Raw genomic sequence first — 25,114 nt, forward strand, 5'->3', positions numbered from 1 at the left:
TTCCCTAAACTGAGCCTACAATAATTTGTCCCACTAGTAGTATTATACAAGCAGACATGCTCTGTAGTTTTCAAATACTGTCTTAAGATGAGGAAAGACTGCTACAGATGTTATCTAAAGAACTCATGGGCATTAGTTACCTAAATGTTACTCTCTGGATCTTGTGTGAAGTCGCTCAGTAGTGTCTGACTCGTTGCAACCCAGTGAACTGTAGTCTATCAGGCTCCTCCGTCCATGGGGTTTTCCAGGCAAGAGTACTGGGGTGGGTTGCCATTTCCTTCTCCAGGGTATCTTCCCAACTCAGGAATCAAACCCAGGTCTCCCACATTGTAGGCAGACGTTTTACCGTCTGAGCCACCAGGGAAGTCCCCTCTGAATCTTAGTAGCAAATAAATATCAGTTTATTTCTCTTAATTTCTCAAGGAAGAGAAACTAATATTTATCCTCAGAGACTATCACAAAAGGTTAAAAGAAAAAAGTTCCATCTAAATGTATATTGACTGTTGTGATATTTGTTATACTGAAAATGTTAGGAAATAATTTAAGAATTTACCGTTAGATAATTTTATAAATCATGATATATCCACAAGTAGAATACTATGATATAATCACAATTATGTTACTAAATGTACTGCATAAGATAAACTTGTTCACATGATGGTTTTTTTTAAATTACTGAATCAAGTAGAAACTTTATTTTTGTTGGCCAATGTGTACATTAAGAAAGAATGGCAGGAGACACAGATATGAAGCTTAAAAGTAGTTATACTACTCTACTGGAATGACTAGAGTTTTCTTTTTTCTGCTTATTTAAAATGTTTTAGAAAAAAATGTATTTCCAGTAATGTAAAATTCAAGAAAAGAATTCTTGAAGAAAAAATGTTAAATATTAAGGATGAAATGCAATAGTTCAGGTTTTTTTAAGGAGTAAAACTTAAAAATATCCACCACATTTTCCACAAACACATAATTGTGCTGCTATCATGTATGCTGGTGTTTCTTTTGAGGTGTCATTCCTGGTTTCAATTATTCTTTTTGTTTTTGGATTTATTTCTCCTCTCTACTCCAACTCTATCATCCATCTACATAATTCATGTTAATAAACGAATGTATATCCTTTCTCATCTTCTTTTCCATGTTCATATTGTTATTCTATAAGTATTTGCATTTGGAGTTCAATGTATGCACAGATAAGAGGGCGTCAGTCATTGTTGTTTTAGAAATATTAGATCACATCGTATGATCATTTTGCATGTTATCTCACTCCTTTAAGAATATCTTTTGGAAATCCTTACAAGTCAAGTGTATGGCACTACACTCTTTTCAGTGGCTGCGTGATATTGTGCACTGTGGATTGAATCAATTACCTTGGCTATTCCTCTAGATTCTTGACAAGGGGCAATTTTGGCTCCTTGGTGGTAGTTGTCAATTTCTAAAGATATTTTGAGCTTTCAACACTGGAGAGAGGAGTGATGCTGGTATTAGCTGGGTAGAGGCCAGGGATACTGCCAAACATCACAGAGTGTACAGGGAAGCTCCACCGCAATTAATTAGATTGCCAAAACACCCACAAGGCATACTCTGACCTCAGCGTGTTTGGCACTGGCTATTCCTCAGGCTAGAACACCCTCTCCTTAGGTCCCTACCTGTATCACTCTCTCTCACTTCTGTCAAGTCATTTTTCAAATGGCCTTTTCTCAATGCAGCCTATTTTGACCAGCTTATTTAAATTAAAACTCTCCTTCAATCCATCCACTAGCCTTCAGGAACCTACTTCCTCTATTCTTTCTTTCACTAACTGACCATATAACATTTTTACTTATATGTTTATTTATTATTGTTTTTCCCTTCTAGAATGCAAACTCCACTGTGGTGATGATTTTTGTCTGTTTCATCCTCTTAATCTTTCCCCAGGTCCTAGAATGGTGCTTGGCATTTAATAAGTAATAAATAAATGAACAAGTGAATGATTAAATGATTGTATGAATGATGCATACTCATGTTGAAAGTGAAAGTCACTCAGTTGTATTTGACTCTTTGTGATCCCATGGACTGTAGCCTGCCAGGCTCCTCAATCCATGGAATTCTCCAGGCAAGAATACTGGAGTGGGTAGCCATTCCGTTCTCCAGGGGATCTTCCCGACCCAGGGATGGGATGCTGGTCTCTTGCATTGTATGAAGATTTTTCACCATCTGGACCACCAGGGAAGCCCCATGTTCATGTTACTTCCCATTTTTTCAACCTCAAACAATGTTGAAGTAAATATCCTTACATACATATGCTTACCCAATGGTCTTTATATTTCTATATGGACAAAATGCTTCCCAAAATGGAAAACTTTCCACAACTATGAATGAGTGTCTTTCCCCCTCTTTCCCCAATTCCATCACTCAGTCATCTGTGAGTGGCTTCTGAAAATCCCTTCCCAGCTTATTAATTTGCATTTCTCTGATGAGTTGCAAACTTGAGCATCATTTAATATATTTGTTGATTATTTGAATTTGTTCATCTGTGAATTGGTTATGCAAATCTTCCCTGGTTGGTAAAACTGCTATTTCTAATAAGTCTATAAGAGTTACCTACCTATGTACTTGAAATATGTAAATAAAAGAATTTTCAAATATATTATATGCCTGTTGATTTTGTTTATGAAAATTTTAGACCATAGTTATAATTTTATATCTTTAAATATGTGCAGTTTATTTATTTATTTATTTATTGTAGCTTTTGGAAGGTAGATACTTCTTTAAATTGCACATAGCTTACCCTATGTTTTCTTGCAAGAATTTTATTATTTTAACTTGTTATATTTATATTGTTAATCCATTTAGAATATATGATTGTATATGAAATATTCAGAAGAAAAACTAGAATTTCATTTAATTTCCTTCCATGTGGATAACTAGCCATGCCAGTATCACACTAAATAATACATCTTTTTCCCAGTGAATTAACCTTTGTTATAATACTAAACTCTTCTAATTATTTACCCAAGTGCCTTAATTCTCTATCCTGTTCCATTACCCTATCACCTGGTATACACTAATCTCATCTGTTTTTTAAGGAAATAAAAACTTGATGAAAGGCAGAGGAAATACAACTTGACAGGTCAAAAGGAATAGAAATATTCAACCTGAGGCTGAATTAGGAAACAGCTTTAAACAAAAACGCACATCCAAGCTGTAGTTGAAATCATGATATTTTCAATCTGCCTGGAATATATAAATAACAAAAATACTGTTCTCATTTATTGGACATAGAATGGCTGAGCCAATCTTGAACACCCTTTCTATGAAAAATTATTTTAATTCCACATAATCTTGTTCTTTTTCATTGAGCCTATGCTTCAATTATTTTGCGGAATGTTGTATTAATTAGAGTTCTCCAGAGAAACACAGCCAATAGGATATGTGTAAACATAGCAAGGCATTTATTAAAGGAACTGGCTCATGTAATTATGGAGGCTGGCAAGCCCCATATTTGCAGGAAGAAAGCCAACAGGGCAGTGAAAGTCCAAAGGCAGTCTGTTGGTAACTTATCTTTTGCTCAGAGAGGCTGGCCTTTTTGGTTCTATTCAGGTGTTCAACTGATTGGGTGAGGCCCACCCACATATGGCGTGTAATCTGCTTCAAGTTCACCAATTTAAATGTTAACCTCATCCCAAAACACCCTCCAAGATGATACATAAAATTAATCATCACAATAGTTAAGATGATTTTTTTTACCTCAAAGAAAAGCTAGATTTTATCCCTAAGAATAGTTTTGTCCCTAAGAAAATTTATCACTGAAAAAAGTTATTTTTAATCCCTAAGAAAGTTTGACTCCTAATAAAAATGTTAAGCATCAGGCAAAATTTCAGGTTAACAGCAAACAAAAATACAAGTTTACTTCTGCTCTGACTCTATTACTTGTAAAACCATTTCAGATCACCTTACTCTCAAACCACCGGCAGGAAGCAAAACTAGTTCAGGGTTCATTGGTGCTCATTCCTTCTATCATCACTTACCTTTTAAATCACTGCCTCTGCACTTCAGAGGGTCTGGAATGAAACTGATGGCCAGCTAGCTATCACCGTGGTAGCATGCCAACTATATTCTTTTGTCTACTGCATGCATTAATTTGAACATCCCCTACTTGTCCCTGCCCCAATTAAGAAATTTTAAGGCCATCTTTATTGCTGTTATTTAGTTGCTAATTCGCATCTGACTCTTTTTGCAATCCCATGGATTGTAGCCCACCAGGCTCCACTCTTCATGGGACTTCCCAGGCAAGAATACTGGAGTGGGTTGTCATTTCCCTCTCCAGGGGATCTTCAAAGCCAGGGATTGAACCCATATCTTCAGCATTGGTAGGTGGATTCTTTACCATTGAGCCACCAGAGAAGCCCTGGGCCTTTAGGGTACCATAAGTAAAATCTGAGTTTCTTAAAGTATGAGTCATGGATTTCTTTGTTGTAGCAATATCCGTTCTACGTCTGTTAAATAATTCAGGGGATAACCAGAAGGAACTAACTCTCTTTTCATAAAGGATACTAAGTTCTATCTCCACAAAGACACAAGGAAGGCACTCTGATGTTCAAACAGTTAAAGCAGATTACCACCCAGTGGACTCTTTGGCCTGGCTATCTCTCCTAGATTTACCTGGTGTGTGATCAGGGTCTGGACTCGATGCTTCTGTAGGAATTCCACTGTCAATGGCCCAATCCAAGTCATCTTGAGAATCTTGTGTAAGATGGCAAGCTGTGGTCCAGTTTCCTGCAGTTGTTTCAAAACTGCAGCTTCCTGCTGTGCCTGTATATTGGCCTAAGGAAACAAAAATATTAATGGAGTGTTCTGGAAATGTATGTCACACTTGATATTACACTTCATTTGTGATGGTTTAAAATTATTAGTGCATATTCTATTATTTAAAAATTTAAAGAATCATGGCATTTGTATTCATTGGATATATCAGTCATACACCGAAGGTTTTTTTTATCACAGAATCTAGAAGTGCATGAATACTGTCATTTAGCCGATAAGGATTTACATGAATTGACTAGTAACATTTTAGATGATAGATAAAACTGTATCTATACATGAAGAATGAATATAACATTATGATAATGCAGATAATTCAGGTCAAATAATTCAATATTTCCAGTTGTCTGGATGATTAATTTAGGCCCTCTGTCCACTGTAGTGCTTGAATAGCCAGCACCTTTAGAGAGGAAAAGTCAATAATTAAAGAAACCATCATCCACAGAAACATTTCAGAGCCAGTCACTAAATAATGAAAGAAGTTCTCTTCTAAAAGTGTTGATTGATAACTCATTAAAATATTAAGTTGTTCACAATGAGAAAAATTACTAGGTAATAACTGATTGTCTACTAGTTAGTCATCTGTGAAAAGTGCCATCATAACACCCTGATATCTGCTTTCACTTTTCTTTAATTTTCTTTTTGCATAGCAGTTATTATCTTTGAGCATTCACTGTAAAAGCTGTGTTACAGAGACAGAATGAATTATTGGATGGTTTAATCAGTATGAATCAACTGAGATTGTCATTGACTTTTTTTTTCTTTTTTGAAAGATGAAATCTGTATTATTTTAACACTTCTTCTCCAGGTGGTTTCTCATTCCAAACTTTTTCTTAACATAAAACTATTATGAGCATGTATAGACACATTGTCACAGGAAAACTTGCTGTTAAAATGGATGCCAGACATTAGGTATTCAAAGCTTTACTATTTTTATAGAAAACTTTCTGAATCTCTGAGAGTATTTTCATAAAATATCAGCCTTTTACTTCTCTGGCATGATTGCATCTTATTTCTATAAACTAGAATCATTTTTAATTATGTACATTTCTTTCATTCATTCTCCATGACCTATGATCCATTGGTTTTTACATGTTTATTTATGGGCTCTGTATATCCTTTTTATGTTTACATGCCAGGATTATGTGATATAAATAGATCTATATCATACTTATGCAATATGGATAAAAGTGAGGAATTTGTTTCTCCGAGTGTTTAGCTAACCAACTGCAAACATCCAGAATCTTCCAAGGTTACAGAAAAGGCAGCCATTGTGTGTTTATTAGAATGAAGTCACATACAGGTTCTACTGTATTTCTATAACAATAATTATTCTACATCCTTTTTTTCCCTTGCCCTAATTCTTCTACTCTATTTAATATTAAACTTCTTATTTGACTCTCAAGATATCTACACAATCAGGATTTATTCTGTTACATTTCAGCCTCTCTAACTCAAATTACCTCACTTTTACTTTTCCCTTTTCTAGGGCTAATCTTGCTAATCAACTGTTTATCAAGCACTGCTATTAGCATTCCAAGGCTTCATTTATTTCAAGGTTACACAAAGTTTCCACATCTTTCAAACACACATTCTCTACTAATTCCTTTCTCACCTTGCAGAGGTAGCTAGGGTGCCCCTCATGTTAAAAAAAAAAAAAATCACATAAAATTTGAAAGTCTCACTGTGTATATCTTCATTCATTCTTTCCCATGGCTTTCATACTTTTGTGCAAATGATCTACAAATCCACAGACAAAATAAAATGCAGGTGTTTTTCTACAAATGTTTGTTGAATATTCTACTTGGAATATGCAATTGTCATCTCAAAGCCAACAATCCTAAAATGAACTCATCACTGATCCCTCCAAATGGGTTCTTCTCTGAGATTGATTTATATCATAGCATGAATCTTCTCTGTCTAAAGATTCAAACTTTGAAGTTATCTTTTGATTTTGCATTCTTATTTGTATATCTAATCTACCAACATTTGTGTAATCTCCCTTCAAGAATTTGTTTAATTCACTCCTTTTGCAGCAGCCCCATAGTCCCTGTTCTAGTTCCATTGGTTTAAGCTGCCGAGTTAAGAAGCCTCTTTCTTTACTGTAACCTTCATTCTATCAACCTTATAAACTCAAACTCCATCAATCATCTTTCAGACTTCTCTTCTATTATTTCCTTTGCTCAAAATATTCAGGTGTTCACATTATTTAAAAATGCCCTCAAGACTTCTAGTCCTGAGTACAATAACCTTTCTGTTGATGCAATATTTTTAAGGCTGAAATCTCTCTTGTCTTCAAACTGTCTCTACAAATTTTTCAGTAAATTATCTCTTGAATAAAATTGACATTTTTTTCAACTTCTATGTTAAACTACTCTTATATTTTGCATATTCTCTCTAGCAATTGGGTGCTACTTGTCAGTCCTTCCTTTTCTCTCTTGTTCAGGACATAACTGCAGTTTTATTAAGAGTGAAGAACTGAAGTTTTATGAAGAGTGTCTGAAGAGTCTGCTATCATAGCTCCAGAGGTGCCTCACAGTTTATGTAAGCAATCCTGATGCAATGTTCAATTTTCCCTTGTCTTCACTGGTTTAAGACAGTTTTGGGATACATTTCTGACAATGAGACTTACTAGGAAAAAAAGACACCTAGGAAAATGTTTATTTATTCTTAAAAATAAGTCAAAAGGAAGAAAATCTATCTGTCCTTTCTCAGGATATCATTGCAAAGATGTGTAAGGGAAGCTGACTTTATAAGACCATTCATTATCTGAAGAAGGCAGAACTTAAAGAATTATGGAGGGCATACAGTTCTATACTTTTGATGACAAAAGTTACTAAATTAACCAACTCTAAATTGCTTTTGGACTTCTTGCCATTTGAGAAAATACATTTTCCTTATTGTCTGTATCAGAGATACATTTAGTTTCAAGTACTGAAAGCCCAAATAATAGCATAAATAGACAAGAATTCATTTATCTCAATTAACAATAGGTCAGGAAGGTGTCAGTATAAGGTTGGCATCCTGATGTTGTTGTTCAGTCACTAAGTCACGTCTGACTCTTTGTGACCCACGAACAGCAGCACACTAGGCTCTCCTGCCCTTCACTTATCTCCCAGTGTTTGCTTAAACTCATGTCCATTGAGTCGGTGATGCTATGTAACCATCTTATCCTCTGCTGCCCCCTTTCCTTTTGCCGTCATTCTCTCCCAGAATCAAGGCCTTTTCCAATGAGTAAGCTCTTTGTATCAGGTGGCCAAAGTATTGGGGCACTATGGTTGTAGTTCCAGCATCCAGTGTGAAGCACACATTTTCCATCCTTCCTTACTGTCATCTTGTCATCCTCATGCTCCTTCATGGTTGCAAGATGCTGCTGTATTTCCCAGAGCCACAGATATTCACAGCATTGAAAGCAATGCGAAGAGGAAAGAAGAGAAAAGCTTTTTGCCCATTCTGTCGCTTTTTATTTTTGAAAGTGATACTTTCCCCCAGTTCCCATGTATATCTCAAGGGCCTCTAGTGGCTACAAAGAAGCTGCAGAAGATAGTATCTGTGGCTGGTTATAATGCTGCCCCAAGTAAAACTGGAGTTCTGTTTCTTAACAAAAACATGGATAGGCAAGTAGCAGGGATTGCTCTGCAGTCTAAACCTGTCAAGTTTCAAATTTCTCTACAATTGTATTAATTTACCTTAATTGCTCCATTCCATCTGGCAAAAATACTTTTCCTTGAAAGTCCAACCTAGGTCCTATCTTTCTCTTTCCATATCATGTCAGTTCTTGGGTAGTGGGGGTGTTTTACAACAGTAATTATAGTTGTTACTATTTAAATATTTAGCAACTTATTACTTCTTGGTTTTGCATTGTCACCCTAATTGTTATTTACCACTGCAGCCTGGTGTGCTACAGTCCTTGGGGTTGCAGAGTCAAATACAACTCAGTGACCTGAACAATAACAACCACTGAATTACTATAAACATTTCCATGTGATTAAGTATTATTATTAACTGCATCACATAAGCCATAATGATTCCACACTAATTATTGAATGATAGATGATATGAACAATTTGAAATATTTCTTGATGATTAGTACATATCAATATTTTTGAAATGGCTATGGCTTTAGAAAAAATAATTTCCAAATTGTGAACTTTGTCATGATTCCTTGAATGGCTTCAAAGCATTACTAACACTCTTAAACAACTGGCATTTTTCCATTGGTACAATATTCAGCCATATGGTTGAATGGTCAGTACAAACATTAATCACCTCACTTATATTAAAGAGATGGCTCCATCATTAATTATTTTTAATTCTCACATCCACGTAGCCACCTGATTTTGCAACACCAAAATATATAACATGGGCTTCTCTGGTGGTTCACTCGGTAAAGAGTCTGCTTGCAAGGCGGGAGAACCAGGTTCTACCCCTGGATAAGGAAGATCCCCTGAAGAAGGGCATGGCAATTCACTCAAGTATTCCTGCCTGGAGAAATTCATGGACAGAGGAGCCTGGTTGGCTACAGTTCTTGGGGTCACAAAGAGTTGGACACGACTAGAGTGACTAACACAGCAATATATAACATAGAACTATTAAATAATTTCTCCTCATTGTGACATGACTTCTTGGAAAGTTGCATTCAAAAGAATTTTGGAGAGTCTGGGTATAGTGGGAAAAACTGTTGATAGTGATGCTCATCACTGTAAAAGACAGGAGAGAAAGTAGCCACCCCATTCTCTGCCTCCCTAGCCTAGAATATGAAGCACTCTTAACACATGTTTCAGGTAATACCTTCCTTCCACACACACACACACACACACACACACACACACACACACACACACAAAGGACATCTTTTCTAATGTAACTGTTTCTTTTAAAAAGAATTGCTCTCCTTTCCTATCAACTATGCATTTTTGCAACAAGAGGTAGAGATGCAAAAGAAAAATTTACCTTTGCTCATAACCTACAGTCAAAATTTAGTCATAAGAAATAGCTGCATTTATTGTCTGCTGAGTATAAGGGATATGTAAATAAGGTATTCACAATGACTGACAAATTTCAAGAGAATATAAAAACAACAGTATGAAAGAAGCTAACATTAATCCTCAAAGACTGAACAAATATATCCTTTACATTATTTCATTTAATTCTCAAAGCACTCTGTATGCTATTATATCTTCTGTATAGATAAGAAAAGTGAGTCTCTAAGAATTTAAATAATTGCCCAAGAAATGATGCTCAAAGTAAAAACGAAGACTTCAGTTTAATAATCTCAAAGGTCAATTCTTTCCTTATTTCTTCAAAGGTCACTTTGAAAATGTTCCATTATCCACAGTAGATTCTCTGCCTGCAGGAATCCAGTGCTGATGTCTCTGCTACATCCTCAAGATCAGCAATATAAAATATTGAGGGAGTCAATCTGAAGCATCAGTTTTGCTCAGTCGTGTCTGACTCTTTGTGACCCCATGGACGGTAGCCCACCAGGCTCATCTGTCCAAGGAATTCTCCAGGCAAGAATAGTGGACTGAGTTGCCATGCCCTTCTTCAGGGGATCTTCCCAACCTAGGGATTGAACTCGGGTCTCCTGCATTGCAGGCAGATTCTTTACTGTGTGAGCCACAGGGAAGCCTTTGCAGAATCAATAAAGTCACCTGAATATCCTTGTGTGCTTTGCAATGTTCCTCTTGGATATGAACAAAATCTATCAAGATGTTTTAAGAAAAGTGACTATTCACTTCTCAACATATTGCTTTTAGTTTAATGAATTCAAATATTTCCCGCTGCTGTCCATCAAAGTCATGGGTAACACTAACAGACATGGTATGTAACGGACTTCAGTTTTTGAACATCAAAAATGCCTCTGTGGCAAAAATGCCACAAGTTTTATATCAGTACCTCAAACAGCTGTGGGAAAGATAAAAATCATGTAAGGTTCTCTGAGAGGAAAAATAAATGAAACAACAAAGCATAGGCAGCATTCACACCTGAAAAACCAAAGGACTTGAAACACATTCTAATGTTTTAAAGTCTATTTTTATAATTCGTCTACAGATGTACACATGCACACACATTATTCTTCATATATACCCCCCAAATAACTGGTGGTAACTTTATTCCTGACAGTACCTGTTACATTTAAAGAAAATAACCTAGGGATCTTTTCATTTACAAACTTTTTAAAAAGCAAAGAACTTCATATTTTAATATATTTTCACCTCTAATTGTTTTTCCACAGTAGAAAGTCAATTTTAGAAAAGGCAGAGGAACCAGAGATCAAATTGCCAACATCTGCTGGATCATTGGAAAAGCAAGAGAGTTTCAGAAAAACAACTATTTCTGCTTTATTGACTATGCCAAAGCCTTTGACTTGGGCATCATAGTAAACTGTGCATCACAGTAAACTGTGGAAAATTCTGAAAGAGATGGGAATACCAGACCACCTGACCTGCCTCTTGAGAAACCTGTATGCAGGTCAAAAAGCAACACTTAGAATTGGACATGGAACAGCAGACTGGTTCCAAATAGGAAAAGGAGTATGTCAAGGCTATATATTGTCACCCTGCTTATTTAACTTCTATGCAGAGTACATCATGAGAAACGCTGGGCTGGAAGAAGCACAAGCTGGAATCAAGATTGCCAGGAGAAATATCAATAACCTCAGATATGCAGATGACACCACCCTTATGGCAGAAAGTGAAGAAGAACTAAAGAGCCTCTTGATGAAAGTCAAAGAGGAGAGTGAAAAAGTTGGCTTAAAGCTCAACATTCAGAAAACGAAGATCATGGCATCTGGTCCCATCACTTCATGGGAAATAGATGGGGAAACAGTGGCTGATTTTATTTTGGGGGGCTCCAAAATCACTGCAGATGGTGACTGCAGCCATGAAATTAAAAGATGCTTACTCCTTGGAAGGAAAGTTATGACCAACCTAGACATTACTCTGCCAACAAAGTAGCCATCTAGTCAAGGCTATGTTTTTCCCAGTAGTCATGTATGGATGTGAGTGTTGGACTATAAAGAAAGCTGAGCACCAAAGAATTGATGCTTTTGAACTGTGGTGTTGGAGAAGACTCTTGAGAGTCCCTTGGACTGCAAGGAGATCCAACCAGTCCATCCTAAAGGAAATCAGTCCTGGGTGTTCATTGGAAGGACTGATGTTGAAGCTCAAACTGCAATACTTTGGCCACCTGATGTGAAGAACTGATTCATTTGAAAAGACCCTGATGCTGGGAAAGATTGAAAGCAGGAGGAGAAGGGGACGACTGCCGGGAGCCGGCATATTGCATATTGAGTGCATATTGCATATTGCATATTGAGTGCAGCACTTTCCACAGCATCATCTTTCAGGATCTGGAATAGCTCAACTGGAATTCTATCACTGCCGGGAGCAAGCGTGAGGAGCTCCACCCATGACAAAGGTCATGAGGAAGGAGGCTCAGCATACGCAAAGGCGGGATCGAGCCTCAGGAGTCCCCCTGGAAATTCTCGAGCATCTACCCCCCAAAACCAGAGTCTGCCTACTTTCTGCTTTGTGCTTTCACCTACACCTCTGACTTTACGGGGGGCTGTCCCCCACTACCTCGCTCTGAAAAAAGAGTTAGCTTACAGCTCCAGTTAATAATTCCTGGGTGTGACAGTGTTTCAACCTACAAACTCCTTTGGAAGTCCTCTAGCCTGCCTGAATAGGTTTTTTCCGGCAACATGTGATTGTTCAGAGCCTCCCAACTGAGAGGCAGGAGATGTTCTAAACTGTCTAAACACAGATTCCTTTGAGTAGTTAAAAGATTGATTAGAAATTGTATTGGTGAAGGGTTTTTCACTTGTTGGGCCAATGTTTGCTGCTAAGTTTTCATATCCCTTACCTGCTGTGTCCCTGGCAGTGTATTGATTAATATAATTGGTGTAAGTAGTAGCTTTAATGTTTGTAACCTGGGACCCTTGAGTTAATTCTTTTTCTTGTTATAGCCCATCACACCTTTGCTCTGTAGGAATGCAACTTTATCTAATGCTTTTGGAGGGTGGCTCCTGACCAATCACCTTTAGAGAAAAATAAGTTTTCTGAAGAAAGGGTCTTAAAATGTTAACAGGCCTCCGGGCCAGAAGATGATGCAAATCACCTAAGCTTTTGCATATGATAAGTTTGCAGGAAGAAAGCCTGGCTTGCTGCATGACTCTACTCCTTCCCCCATTATCCTCTATGCACAACTTAAGGTATAAAACTACTTTGGAAAATAAAGTATGCCCTTTTTTTTTGTTCACCGAAATTTGGTCTCCCCATGTCGTTCTTTCTTTCACCTTCTAGCTGAACTTTTCCTCTGAGGCAGGGAAGCTCGTCAAGCCTACTAATTTTGCCTGGGCTTCTAAGATCTGACCGGGGAGGCCTTAGTGTCTCCTCTCTTTCGGGAGAACAGGAGGATGCCTGCGGCCTTCGTAGGTGACGTAAATTCCCTGCTTTGGAATTTTATTCAGCCTCTTTTCTTCACTGAATTTCTTCACTGAGCTATCCTTATTTCACCACTCTTTATATCCTTAATAAACGTTTAATTAAGCAGTTGTTTCCTGATTTTCGCCGACGCCGTCCCCGCTTCGAATTCCCTGGATCCACCGGGGCTGGACCCCGGCAGACGACAGAGGATGAGATGGTTGGATGGCATCACCAACTCAATGGACATGAGTTTGAGTAAACTCTGGGAGTTGGTGATGGAGAGGGAGGCCTGGCGTGCTGCAGTCCATGGGGTCACAAAGAGTTGGACACGACTGGGCAACTGAACTGAACTGAAGTGTTTAGAAGGTGGTTCTTAGTCCAGTTTAGGAATAGGAATAAATGGAAGAGTTTAATTTTTATATAAACATTTTCAATATATATTTTTACATGAGAGAAAGATAATTTACCATCTGTAATAAATTGTCTACATGCATGTAACAGCTGTCCCTCTTGTCCCACTGGATATGTACATCACTATCACCATATTCTTAATATTTTTCCTTTAGAACCTTCTTAAACTTTGCCAAGTTTTTAATGTTTTTACTGGTGATTATTAAAGCTCTACTTGTCATATCTTGTGGGGAAAATGGTGATTTCAAAATGCTTCAGAGCACTGTTTAAGAACTCCATTGAAATCAATTCCTTACAGTCAATGTAAAATATACGTGTGTGTGTGTGTGTGTGTGTGTATATATATTTGATTCACGTAAAAGAAGCTAAAAATAATACTAGGAATTATTAGTTAATATATTATAAATTTCATTGGAGAAAATATGCATTTTAGAGGAAACAATATTTTATAAAATTAAGATTTATATATTGTAGTATTAGTAGTACAGTTTTTAAAAGTACCAACCATTTATACTTTTTTATGCATGATTTAAAATGAAAAGATGGGATGAATGTTGACAATAATATGCTAACTAAAATAAGCCAGTCACAAAGGGATGAATACTGTGATTCCACTTATATGAGTTACTGGCACCCCACTCCAGTACTCTTGCCTGGAAAATCCCATGGACAGAGGAGCCTGGTAGGCTGCAGTCTATGGGGTTGTGAAGAGTCGGACACGACTGCATGACTTCACTTTCACTTTCATGCATTGGAGAAGGAAATGGCAACCCACTCCAGTGTTCTTGCCTGGAGAATCCCAGGGATGGGGGAGCCTGGTGGGCTGCCGTCTATGGGGTTGCACAGAGTCAGACACGACTCAAGTGACTTAGCAGTAGCAGCAGCAAAGTCATCAAATGAATAGAAAAAAATTAGAAGGGTGGTGGTTGGGGGCTGAGAGTTAGGGAGAAGGAAGGGCTATTGCTTAATTGGCATCGAGTTTTAGTTTTTCAAGATAATAAAAGTTCTGGTTATAGGTGGTGATGTTGGCTGCACAACAATGCAAATATATTTACTGCCCCTGAACCATAACATTGAAAGGCAAGAATAGTACATTTTATTGCACATATATTTTACCACAATTAAAAAAAAATAATGGATGCAAAAAGGAGAAATGAACACTGCAGAAGCATTGTCACTGTACCATTCTGAAAACACCACTGAGCTAAAAATAACAAACACTTAACTATGGCTTGAGTATTACTCCTTCCCAGTGCATGTGTGATGTTTTCCCATTGAGAAGTGGAGTCTACGCTCTTCCTCCGTTTAAATCCAGTCTAGACATTGTTATCTGCATGATCATTAGGAAGAATCAGGAGGGACATTCTGAAACTTCTAAGGTGAAATCATAAATACACTTGCTGCTTTTCCACAGACTCTTGGAATGCTTGCTCTTGGAACATTCACATGTGTGAATGAAAAATGCTGCCTGCCATGTCAGTAAACAAAGGATGTTGTAGCGATTAGCCACTACCCCCCACCCCCCACAGGGAGCCCTGAGGGACTCAGGGTAGAAACAGCAGAATGCCTGCCATCAAGCCCTCAGCCACTGCAGCCACCCCAACAGTGTAGCCTGAGGGGACTCAGGGTGGGAAAAACCAGGGTGCCACCCTAGATAGCTGAGATGGATATCAAAGGAATGATTTCAATGAGCCCACAGCCCTACATCTTCCCACACACAGGAAAGCACTAAGTTCCTTAAGATATCTGGTTTTCTTTCATTAACAGTAATCTTTTGATGTCTGGACTACCTGGTCTTTGTTGCAAACTTCCTATATAATCTGGCTCTTTGTGGACCTCTTGGGAGCACTCCCTCAGAGTCATCTGAGAGGCTGTCTTGTAGGATTGCGTCCTCCAGGTAGTAGTAGCAGTAGCAGCAGCATTTAGTAGCGATAGTAGCGGTGGTGGTGGTCAGCCAGCTGTGTTCGACTCTGTGTGGCCCTATGGACTGTAGCCCTGCAGGCTCCTCCGTCCACGGGATTCTCCAATCAAGAATACCGGAGAGGGTTGCCATTCCCTTCTCCAGGGGATCTTTCTGACCCAGGGATAGAAGCCTGGTCTCTCGCATTGCAGGCAGATTCTTTACCATCTGAGTCACCGGAATCCTCCCAAGAAAACACAATTCTCAACTTTCATGTTGAGCATTCATTTTTTCAGTCAATACATGGTAAAGGCCAACCCCATGAAAGATGTCTGACGAACCTATGATAGTCCAAGCCATACCAATTGCCCTAGAGGTTGATTCCATGCTGATTCATACAGAGAAACCAAAGAGCACACACATGCCAAATAAATAAGAGATACCACCATCTTGGAAGTGCTCCTCCAGGTCTAGATGTCCCAGTTTGAGTCATGTGGATCTGAGACAAACTGCCTCACTGATTCCTTCCTAAGTTACAGACCCACAAAATTGCAAAGTTGTTTGGACCACTAACTCTTAGGGTACTTTGTTACATAGCAAATGCTAATTGCACCAGGTAGCCGTGTGGTATATGAGTTCTCATCAGTAAGATATATGAAAAAAATTCTTTGGATTTAAGTATGTGCTCATGTTTTAAAATTACATACTTGGCTTTATACATGACCTTAAAAATCATTTGAATTAAAGTTTGAATTAAAAAGAATGTGGCTCATGTATTCTTTTTCCAGTGCAATGTAATTAATAAAATTAATCATTAAACTAGTATTTATTCAAGGTGCTCATTTTTTGCTTCATCTATAAAATCAGGCATTGGGTGGGGGGAGGAATGAAACCAGTAATGAGAATTGATGAAGCAATGTAGACTGCTAGTTCAATTTCTGACAATTTGAATTCTGACTCTGCACACAGTTCTATACAATGACATAATGGGAAATTTTGTCACACGATTTGCTATAGATTTGCTTCAGTTTTTAGTATGGGGATAAAAAGGATGGTAGGGCCTCTATTTAAATATCTTCAGAGAGAAGTTGGACAAATATTTTGGCTATTCTAAGTCTACTCTAGTGCATGAAAAGAATATTTCTTCTCACTCACCAACGTCAATAAGTTACTCTACTAATAAAGGGAAACTCCGGGCTGGACTGGCAGCATTAGAACAGGCAAACACACTTACCACAGTGAGCTTCGTCAGACCCATCAGAGCAGTCTGGCTTATAGTCACAGACAAGGTGGGATGCAAGACACTTCTTGTTGTGGCACAAAAAATCAGTGGCCTCTGGGCAAATCTCAGAAGTCTCTCCCACTGGAGAAAAACAAAATAACAATCGCAAACATCATTTTGTAATATTTTCATTATACTTCAATGCTCCCTTTAGTTGTTTTATAGATCCCACAGTATTAGATAAGTTCAAGATCTGAGTCATTGCCCAAGATAGACTTTAGATGACTCTCCATCTCTCAGTCACATCTGGGACTGTTCAGCAAGTAACAGAAACTGCACTTTGAAAATATATTTTAAGCAATTAAGGGCTGACCACTGTCTATTACATAAACCCAAAATCCCAATCAAGGCATTAAAATCTTTTGATTTTTGGTTCCAGCTTAGTTTTCCAGATGCAACTCTTCTCTGAAGCACCTGCAGCTAAACTCTATCCTAGGACTGAGGGCTTCACTGAGATGCCACTCACTCTGTGTTTTGCCATGTCCTCATAAATATTTCTTCCATTGCCTGTACTGATCATTCCCTATTTTCGTCCTGGTGGTCTGTTCAACCTTAAGACCCAAGGAAACAACTTTTTTCTCTACTGTGGTCCCACCTTCTCTTCGCCATCTGAGCCTCAGGTTGGACACTCCCTATTTCATGCTGCCTAAGAGCACTTTTATTTCTATATTAAATGCTTACTACCTTGTATAAGAGCTGTTTACACCTCTGTCTGTCCTTACAGACTCCAAGCTCTTTTGACACAGGATTTTTTGGGCCTAATACAGCACTCAATATACAACTTGTGCTTTATAAATGCTAGTTATAATAATTGAAGGCACAATGGTATCATCTAAAGGTGACTTAGAAAAGCAGATTGAAAAAAAAGAAAAAGAAAAGCAGATTCATGGACTTCCCTGGTGGTCCAATGATTAAGAATTTGCTGGCAAATGCAAGGGACACGGGTTTGACCCCTGGTTCAGGGAAGATCCCATATAACATGGAACAACTAAGTCTGTGTGCCACAGATACTGAGTCCATACTCTATAGAGCCTGTGCTTGGAAACAAGAGAGGCCAACACAGTGAGAAGCTGGCTCTCTGCAACAAGAGAAGGCTCAGGCAGCAACAAAGACCCAGATCAGACAAAAATAAATGAAAAAAAAATTTTAAAAAGCAAATCAACATAGAATTTTCCAAGCAATTCACCTGTTTGCATATAATTTCAACTGATACAAAGTCTAATGGTAATACTTTATAGCTTCAAAATTATATACATTAAAGGTCTAAAACTATTGTTATCAGATTCAACAAATTAAATAAACCTCAGCAATTCCTTTGTTACATAGATTACTATGGTTTTGGACCAGTGTGAGTGTGGTGGCAGTAAGTCACTCAAAAATAGGCAGTATTTTCATGAAGGAAAAGAGTAAATCTCTGCAGATTTCATAAAAGTGCATTTCCATAGTCTTTGAGTCATTTCCATAATACAACAGTTAAAACATGAAAAATTTCCAGAAACAATTTACCAGTAAAATGGAGTCTAAATATAAGATTGAAGAGAGGAAACCTAAAAGAACAGCCGTGGATATCAGTAACATGAATTAAAGATTATGTTCTTTGAGTGATTTAGAATCTTTGCCACATAATTTTAATTAACATTAGTGAGAACTTACTATTAACCCAGAGCAGTATGCGGACACTGTTCACCATGCAAGTCTATGCACTGGAGATTATTTTATTTTTCTATGCCATAGGCTGTGGAGTTACATAATTACTCCACAGAGGAAATGCGTTTTAATTTATAATCTAAATAATTGGTTCTTTAGTTTTAAAAAAATGATCAAGAGAGACTCCATCTCTAAATGAGGCTTATTTCCTTAAAAATATAAAATAGAAAAAAAGAGAGAGAGAAATCATAGTATAGTGAATTATAGTATAATTTTTGTAAACTTGGCATAGACCAGAGTACCTATGATATAGTTCAGTCACTAAGTCATGTCTGACTCTTTGCGACACCATGGACTGCAGGATGCCAGGGTTCCCTGTTCATGACCAACTCCTGGAGCCTACTCAAACTCATGTCCATAGAGTCGGTGATGCCAACCAACCATCTCATCCTCTGTCTTCCCCTTCTCCTCCTGCTCTCAATCTTTCCCAGCATCAGAGTCTTTACCAATGAGTCAGTTCTTTGAATCAGGTGGCCAAAGTATTGGAGTTTCAGCTTCAACATCAGTCCTTCCAATGAATATTCAGGACTGATTTCCTTTAGGATTGAATGGTTGGATCTCCTTGCAGTGCAAGAGACTCTCAAGAGTCTTCTCTAACATCACAGTTCAAAAGCATCAATTCTTCAGCACTCAGCTTTCTTTATGGTCCAACTCTCACATCCATACATGACTACTGGAAAAACCATAGCCTTGACTAGACAGACCTTTGTTGGCAAAGAAATGTCTCTGCTTTTAAATATGCTGTCTAGGTTGATCTCAGCTTTTCTTCCAAGGAGCAAGCGTCTTTTAATTCCATGGCTACAGTCACTATCTGCAGTGATTTTGCAGTCCAAGAAAATAACGTCTCTCACTGTTTCCATTGTTTCCTCATCTATTTGCCATGAAGTGATGGGACCAAATGCCATGATCTTGGTTTTCTGAATGTTGAGTTGTAAGCCAACTTTTTCACTCTTCTCTTTCACTTTCATTAAGAGGCTCTTTAGTTCTTCCTCCTCACTTTCTGCCATAAGGGTGGTGCCATCTGAATATCTGAAGTTATTGATATTTCTCCCGGCAATCTCGATTACAATTTGTGCTTCATACATCCCAGCATTTCTCATGGTGTACTCTTCATATAAGTTAAATAAGCAGGATGACAATATACAGGCTTGACATACTCCTTTCCAGATTTACAACCAGTCTGTTGTTCCATGTCCAGTTCTAACTGTTGCTTTTTGACCTGCATACAGATTTCTCAGGAGGCAGGTCCGGTGGTCTGGTAGTCCCAACTCTTTAAGACTTTTCCACAGTTTGCTGTGATTCACACAGTCAAAGGCTTTGGTGTATTCAATAAGCAGAAGTAGAGATATTTCTGGAACTCTCTTGCTTTTTCGATTATCCAATGGATGTTGGATCTCTGGTTCCTCTGTCTTTTCTAAATCCAGCTTGAACACCTGGAATTTCATGGTTCATGTACTGTTGAAGCCTGGCTTAGATAATTTTGAGCATTACTTTGCTAGTGTGTGAAATGAGTGCAATTGTGCGGTAGTCTGAACATTCTTTGGCATTGCTTTTCTTTGGAATTGGAATGAAAACTGACCTTTTCCAGTCCTGTAGCCACTGCTGAGTTTTTCAAATGTGCAGGACTTTCACAGCATCATCTTTTAGGATTTGAAATAGCTCAACTGGAATTCCATCACCTCCACTAGCTTTGTTCGTAGTGATGCTTCCTAAGGCCCACTTGACTTCACATTCCAGAATATCTGGCTCTAGGTGAGTGATCATACTATCATGGTTATCTGGGTCATGAAGATCTTTTTTGTATAGTTCTTGTGTGTATTCTTGCCACCTCTTCTTAACATCTTTTGCTTCTGTTAGGTCCATTCTGTTTCTGTTTCCTTTATTGTGCCCATCTTCGCATGAAATATTCCCTTGGTATCTCTAATTTTCTTGGAGAGATCTGTCTTCTTTTTGATTCGTTTATTTTCCTCTATTTCTTTGCACTGATCACTGAGGAAGGCTTTCTTATATCTCCTTGCTATTCTTTGGAACACTGCACTCAAATGGGTATATATTTCCTTTTCTCCTTTGCCTTTAGCTTCTCTTCTTTTCTCAGCTATTTGTAAGGCCTCCTAAGATAACCATTTTGCCTTTTTGCATTTCTTTTTCTTGGGGATGGTCTTGATCACTGCCTCTTGTACAGTGTAACAAACCTCTGTCCATAGTTCTTCAGGCAGTCTATCAGATCTAATCCCTTGAATCTATTTCTCACTTCCACTGAATAATCATAAGGGATTTGATTTAGGTCATACCTGAATGGTCTAGTGGTTTTCCCTACTTTCTTCATTTTAAGTCTGAATTTGGCAATAAGGAGTTCATGATCTGAGCCACAGTCAGCTCCTGGTCTTGTTTTTGCTGACTGTATAGAGATTCTCCATCTTTGGCTGCAAAGAATATAATCAGTCTGATTTCGGTGTTGACCATCTGGTGATGTCCATGTGTAGAGTCTTCTCTTGTGTTGTTGGAAGTGGGTATTTGCTATGACCAATGTGTTCCCTTGGCAAAATTCTGTTAGCCTTTGACCTGCTTCATTTTGTAATCCAAGGCCAAATTTGCCTGTTATTCCAGGTATCTCTTGACTTCCTAGCTCAGTAGGTAAAGAATCTACCTGCAATGCTGGAGACTCAGGTTCGATTCCTGGGTCAGGATGATCCCCTGGGGAAGGAAATGGCAATCCACTCCAGTATTCTTGCCTGGAGAATCCCATGGACAGAGGAGCCTGGCAGGCTACGGTCCCTGGGATCTCAAGAGTCAGACACGACTGAGCACCTAAACCACACCATACCGCGTAATGAAAAGGACACCTTTTTTGGGGTTTTAGTTCTAGGAGGTCTTGTAGGTCTTCATAGAACTGTTAAGCTTCTTCAGCATTACTGGTCAGGGCATACACTGGATTACTGTGACGTTGAATGACTTACCTTGGAAATGAATAGAGATCATTCTCTTGTTTTTGAGATTGCATCCAAGTACTGCATTTCAGACTGTTTTGTTGACTATGATGGTTACTCCATTTCTTCTAAGGGAGTCTTGCCCACAGTAGTAGATATAATGGTCATCTGAGTTAAATTCACCCATTCTAGTCCATTTTAGTTCACTGGTTCCTAAAATGTCAATGTTCACTCTTGCCATCTCATGTTTGACCACTTCCAATTTGCCTTGATTCATGGACCTAACATTCCACGTTCCTATGCAATATTGCTCTTTATAGCACATCCACAACTGGGTGTTATTTTTGTGTTGCTCCGACTCTTCATTCTTTCTGGAGTTATTTCTCTGCTGATCTGCAGTAGAATATTGGGCACCTACTGGCCTGGCGAGTTCATCTTTCAGTGTCCTATCTTTTTGCCTTTTCATACTGTTCATGGGGTTCTCAAGGCAAGAATCCGAAGTAGTTTGCCATTCTCTTCTCCAGTGGACCACATTTTTTTCAGAATTCGCCACAATTACCTGCCCATCTTGGGTGGCCCTACACAGTATGGCTCAAAGTTCCATTGAGTTAGACAAGGCTGTGGTCCATGTGATCAGTTTGGTTAGTTTTCTGTGATTGTTGTTTTCATTCTGTCTGCTCTCTGATGGATAAGGATAAGAGGCTTGGATATGGAAGAATATGGAAGCTTCCTAATGAGAGAGACTGACTGAGGGGGAAACTGGATCTTGATCTGATGCATGGGCCATGCTCAGTAAATCTTTAATCTAATTTTCTGTTGATGGGCAGGGCTGTGTTCTCTCCCTGTTGTTTGACCTGAGGCCAAACTATGGTGCAGGTAATGAAAATAATGGGCAGCTCAGTGCCCCCTACCATGCAGCAGGCCACTGTTGACCCACACCTCTGCCAGAGACTGCTGGACACTCACAGACAAGCTGTGGGGTCACTGCTACTTTCTCCTGGGTCCTGGTGCACACAAGGACCTCTAAGAGTCTGGCCCTCTAAGAGTCTGTTTTACCCTGTCCTGTGTAAGTTCTAACAGCTCTATGGTGGGGTTATGGTGGGGTTAATCTATGGTATATGGGTTGCACAAATTAAAAATAAAAAGATACTGCCATTCTAAGAAATGTAGATCTTCTTTAAGAGTATGGTCAGTCAGACTGGTGTTAGGAAAATCAGCATGGTAAATAGAAGAGGTGCATTATATTCCTCAGCATGTCTTGTCTATCTTTAACCATTCAGTTTCTTCTTTTAGTCAAAATGACAAAAGCAGTACCTATTCACCTGGTCAACAGATATATGAAATGAAAGATAATCTCACATATACTGTAGTAAATTAGAATGAGAATGGAAAAAGCATTGGTGCTCATAGGAGCAAGCTGAAGATACCCTGGCTGGCAGAAAACAATATATGAAACAGATGAAATATTTATTTTAGTTTAAAAAAGTAAAGACTGACAGAACCCTAAAGACCTAAAACTAAAACATGATAAATGGAAAAGTCCTAGAAAGAAGAAAATATCTGCAAAATGATGTAGCCATAAGAAGTGAATATTTAATCCAACAAAAAGCATGGGAAATATATAGGACTAATCCACTGTGGATCTGAATACATTGTCCCCACTTAAAGTGACATCACTTGAAAAGTGGCATCATTCTTCTTTGTAATAGAATTGACAGTAAAGAAATCCTTGCCCATATAAATTTGTATTTGGAGTAAAATAGCTTTGAACACAGGATTCATTACACAGAACTTGACATAATCATTCTACAGGTTCTATTTGTGGGCACACACTCATTTTATCATCTCTTTCAAGTGATGATATTCAGTATGCTCTGGGATTTCAGACAGTAAAATTTACATGGGCAGATATTTTTAAACACCTTTTTTTTTCATGCAGAATATTACCACATGAAGTACACAAAAAATGTGATGATAATGGCCAGACCCATTATTGAAAACCATATTATTCAGTTGGTAAGGTCATGTCCCCTTAGGCTCTTCTTCACTGGGACAGTTTCTCAGATTCTCCTTGTTTCTGATAACTTTTACAATTTAGACATTACTGGTCAAGTATTTTGCAGGATTTCTATTGGACTCTGATTCCCGACCCCTGCCCTTATAATTTAGATGGGGTTAAGGATGTAGGGGAGGAATAATACAGAAGTGTTATTTTCATCACATCATGACCAAGGTGCATACTATTACTTGACTTGTCACTGGTCATGCTGATCTTGTCTACCTGGCTAATGTAGTTCTTGTCATGTTTCTCCACTTTAATTTTTTTCCTATCCCTTTCCATAGAATAGTTTTTGGAAGGAAGTCACCATGTGTAGACCACATAGTGAAGATCCGTACGTCCCTCCTTGCGGGCAGAGAATCTACATAAATTTAGAGTTCTTACATATAGGAGATTGCTCTTTTCTCTCCCATTTATGTATTATTTAGTAAATTATATCAACATAGACTAAAGGATATTTATTTTACAATTTGTATTATTTAGCATAATACAATGCTAGTTTGGGCTTCCCTCATAGCTTAGTCGATAAAGAATCTGCCTGCAATGCGGGAGACATGGGTTTGATTGCTGGGTTGGGAAGATCTCCTGGAGAAGGAAATGGCAAGCCACTCCAGTATTCTTGCCTGGAAAACCCCATGCAAAGAGGAGCCTGGCAGGCTACAGTCCACAGGGTCACAAGAATCAGACACGACTTAGCGACTAAACCATCACCAATGTTAGTTTATTTTATTGCTCAAATTGCTCCAGCTTTGGCCAAGGAGCTCTTTCATTTGGCTCCTGTGTCCCTTTGACATATTCCTATCCATGTAGACTTAAAAAATTTTTTTTGCACACTGCCATTTGTTCTAACACCATAAGTTGCTTCAGGCTGATCTTGTACACTTCTTGACTCAGTCCTAGAATCAGCTGTCAGTCATTTCTGTAAGCAGCCCTGGTTTCTTTTATTGGAGAATGCTGTTGGAAACCAAAATCTGGGTGCTGGGTCGACCCCTGCTATTAGGGTGTGACTGTTTCTATGCTATGATAGCTTGAGGATTCATGATATTTTTCAATTACAGAAAATGATCAATTTTATCTCTTCAAGTAGTCTCTGTTTCTATTTCTGGAACTGCCATTAGAAGTGTTGGATTCATATACTCTATCCTCAGTGCCTCAATTTCTATTTAGTATTTTTTTCTCTTTACCTTTTTGCATCACATTCTGGTGAATAAGCTCACATTTCTTTTTTGATAATTTATCCATCAGTTGTGCTTCTGATCTGTTTAAATTTTTCACTGATATTTATTTTTAATTATAATCATTTCTGGGAGTTAAAGTTAAATATCTTATTTAGTATCCTGCCTATTTTATGATTTCCTTTTTCTGTATTATGATCCCAATAAAATGGGGTCCCAACAGCATAAATGTACAGTGGCTTCATGACTGTCCTTGCAGTTTTAAAGGTTCTAGAAATGTTAATATTAATGTGTTGTTTTAGAGTTATTCTTAAAGCTTGTACTATTCTATATGTGGTATGGCACAAGTTTTAGGGTTTTGGTTTCATGCTGGTAGATCCTGTTCTGTTTTTGTTTTTTTTTTAACCTTTTCTAAGTCCATGAG

General features: G+C 38.1%; 1 protein-coding gene across 7 annotated transcripts in view; it reads right to left on the reverse strand.

Moving 5' to 3' along the window:
- Positions 1–25,114, reverse strand: part of MALRD1 (MAM and LDL receptor class A domain containing 1) — a 743,525-nt gene that overhangs the window by 177,598 nt on the left and 540,813 nt on the right. For all 7 annotated transcript variants that reach the window (XM_044928177.2, XM_044928178.2, XM_044928176.2 and 4 more), the window contains 2 exons: positions 16,775–16,903; positions 4,642–4,803 (listed from right to left, as the gene is read on the reverse strand). In XM_044928177.2, coding sequence (XP_044784112.2) covers positions 4,642–4,803; positions 16,775–16,903 — 291 coding nt within the window. The remainder of the gene's footprint in view (positions 1–4,641; positions 4,804–16,774; positions 16,904–25,114) is intronic.

Source organism: Bubalus bubalis, chromosome 14 (genome assembly GCF_019923935.1).
Source record: "Bubalus bubalis isolate 160015118507 breed Murrah chromosome 14, NDDB_SH_1, whole genome shotgun sequence".
NCBI lineage: Eukaryota > Metazoa > Chordata > Mammalia > Artiodactyla > Bovidae > Bubalus > Bubalus bubalis.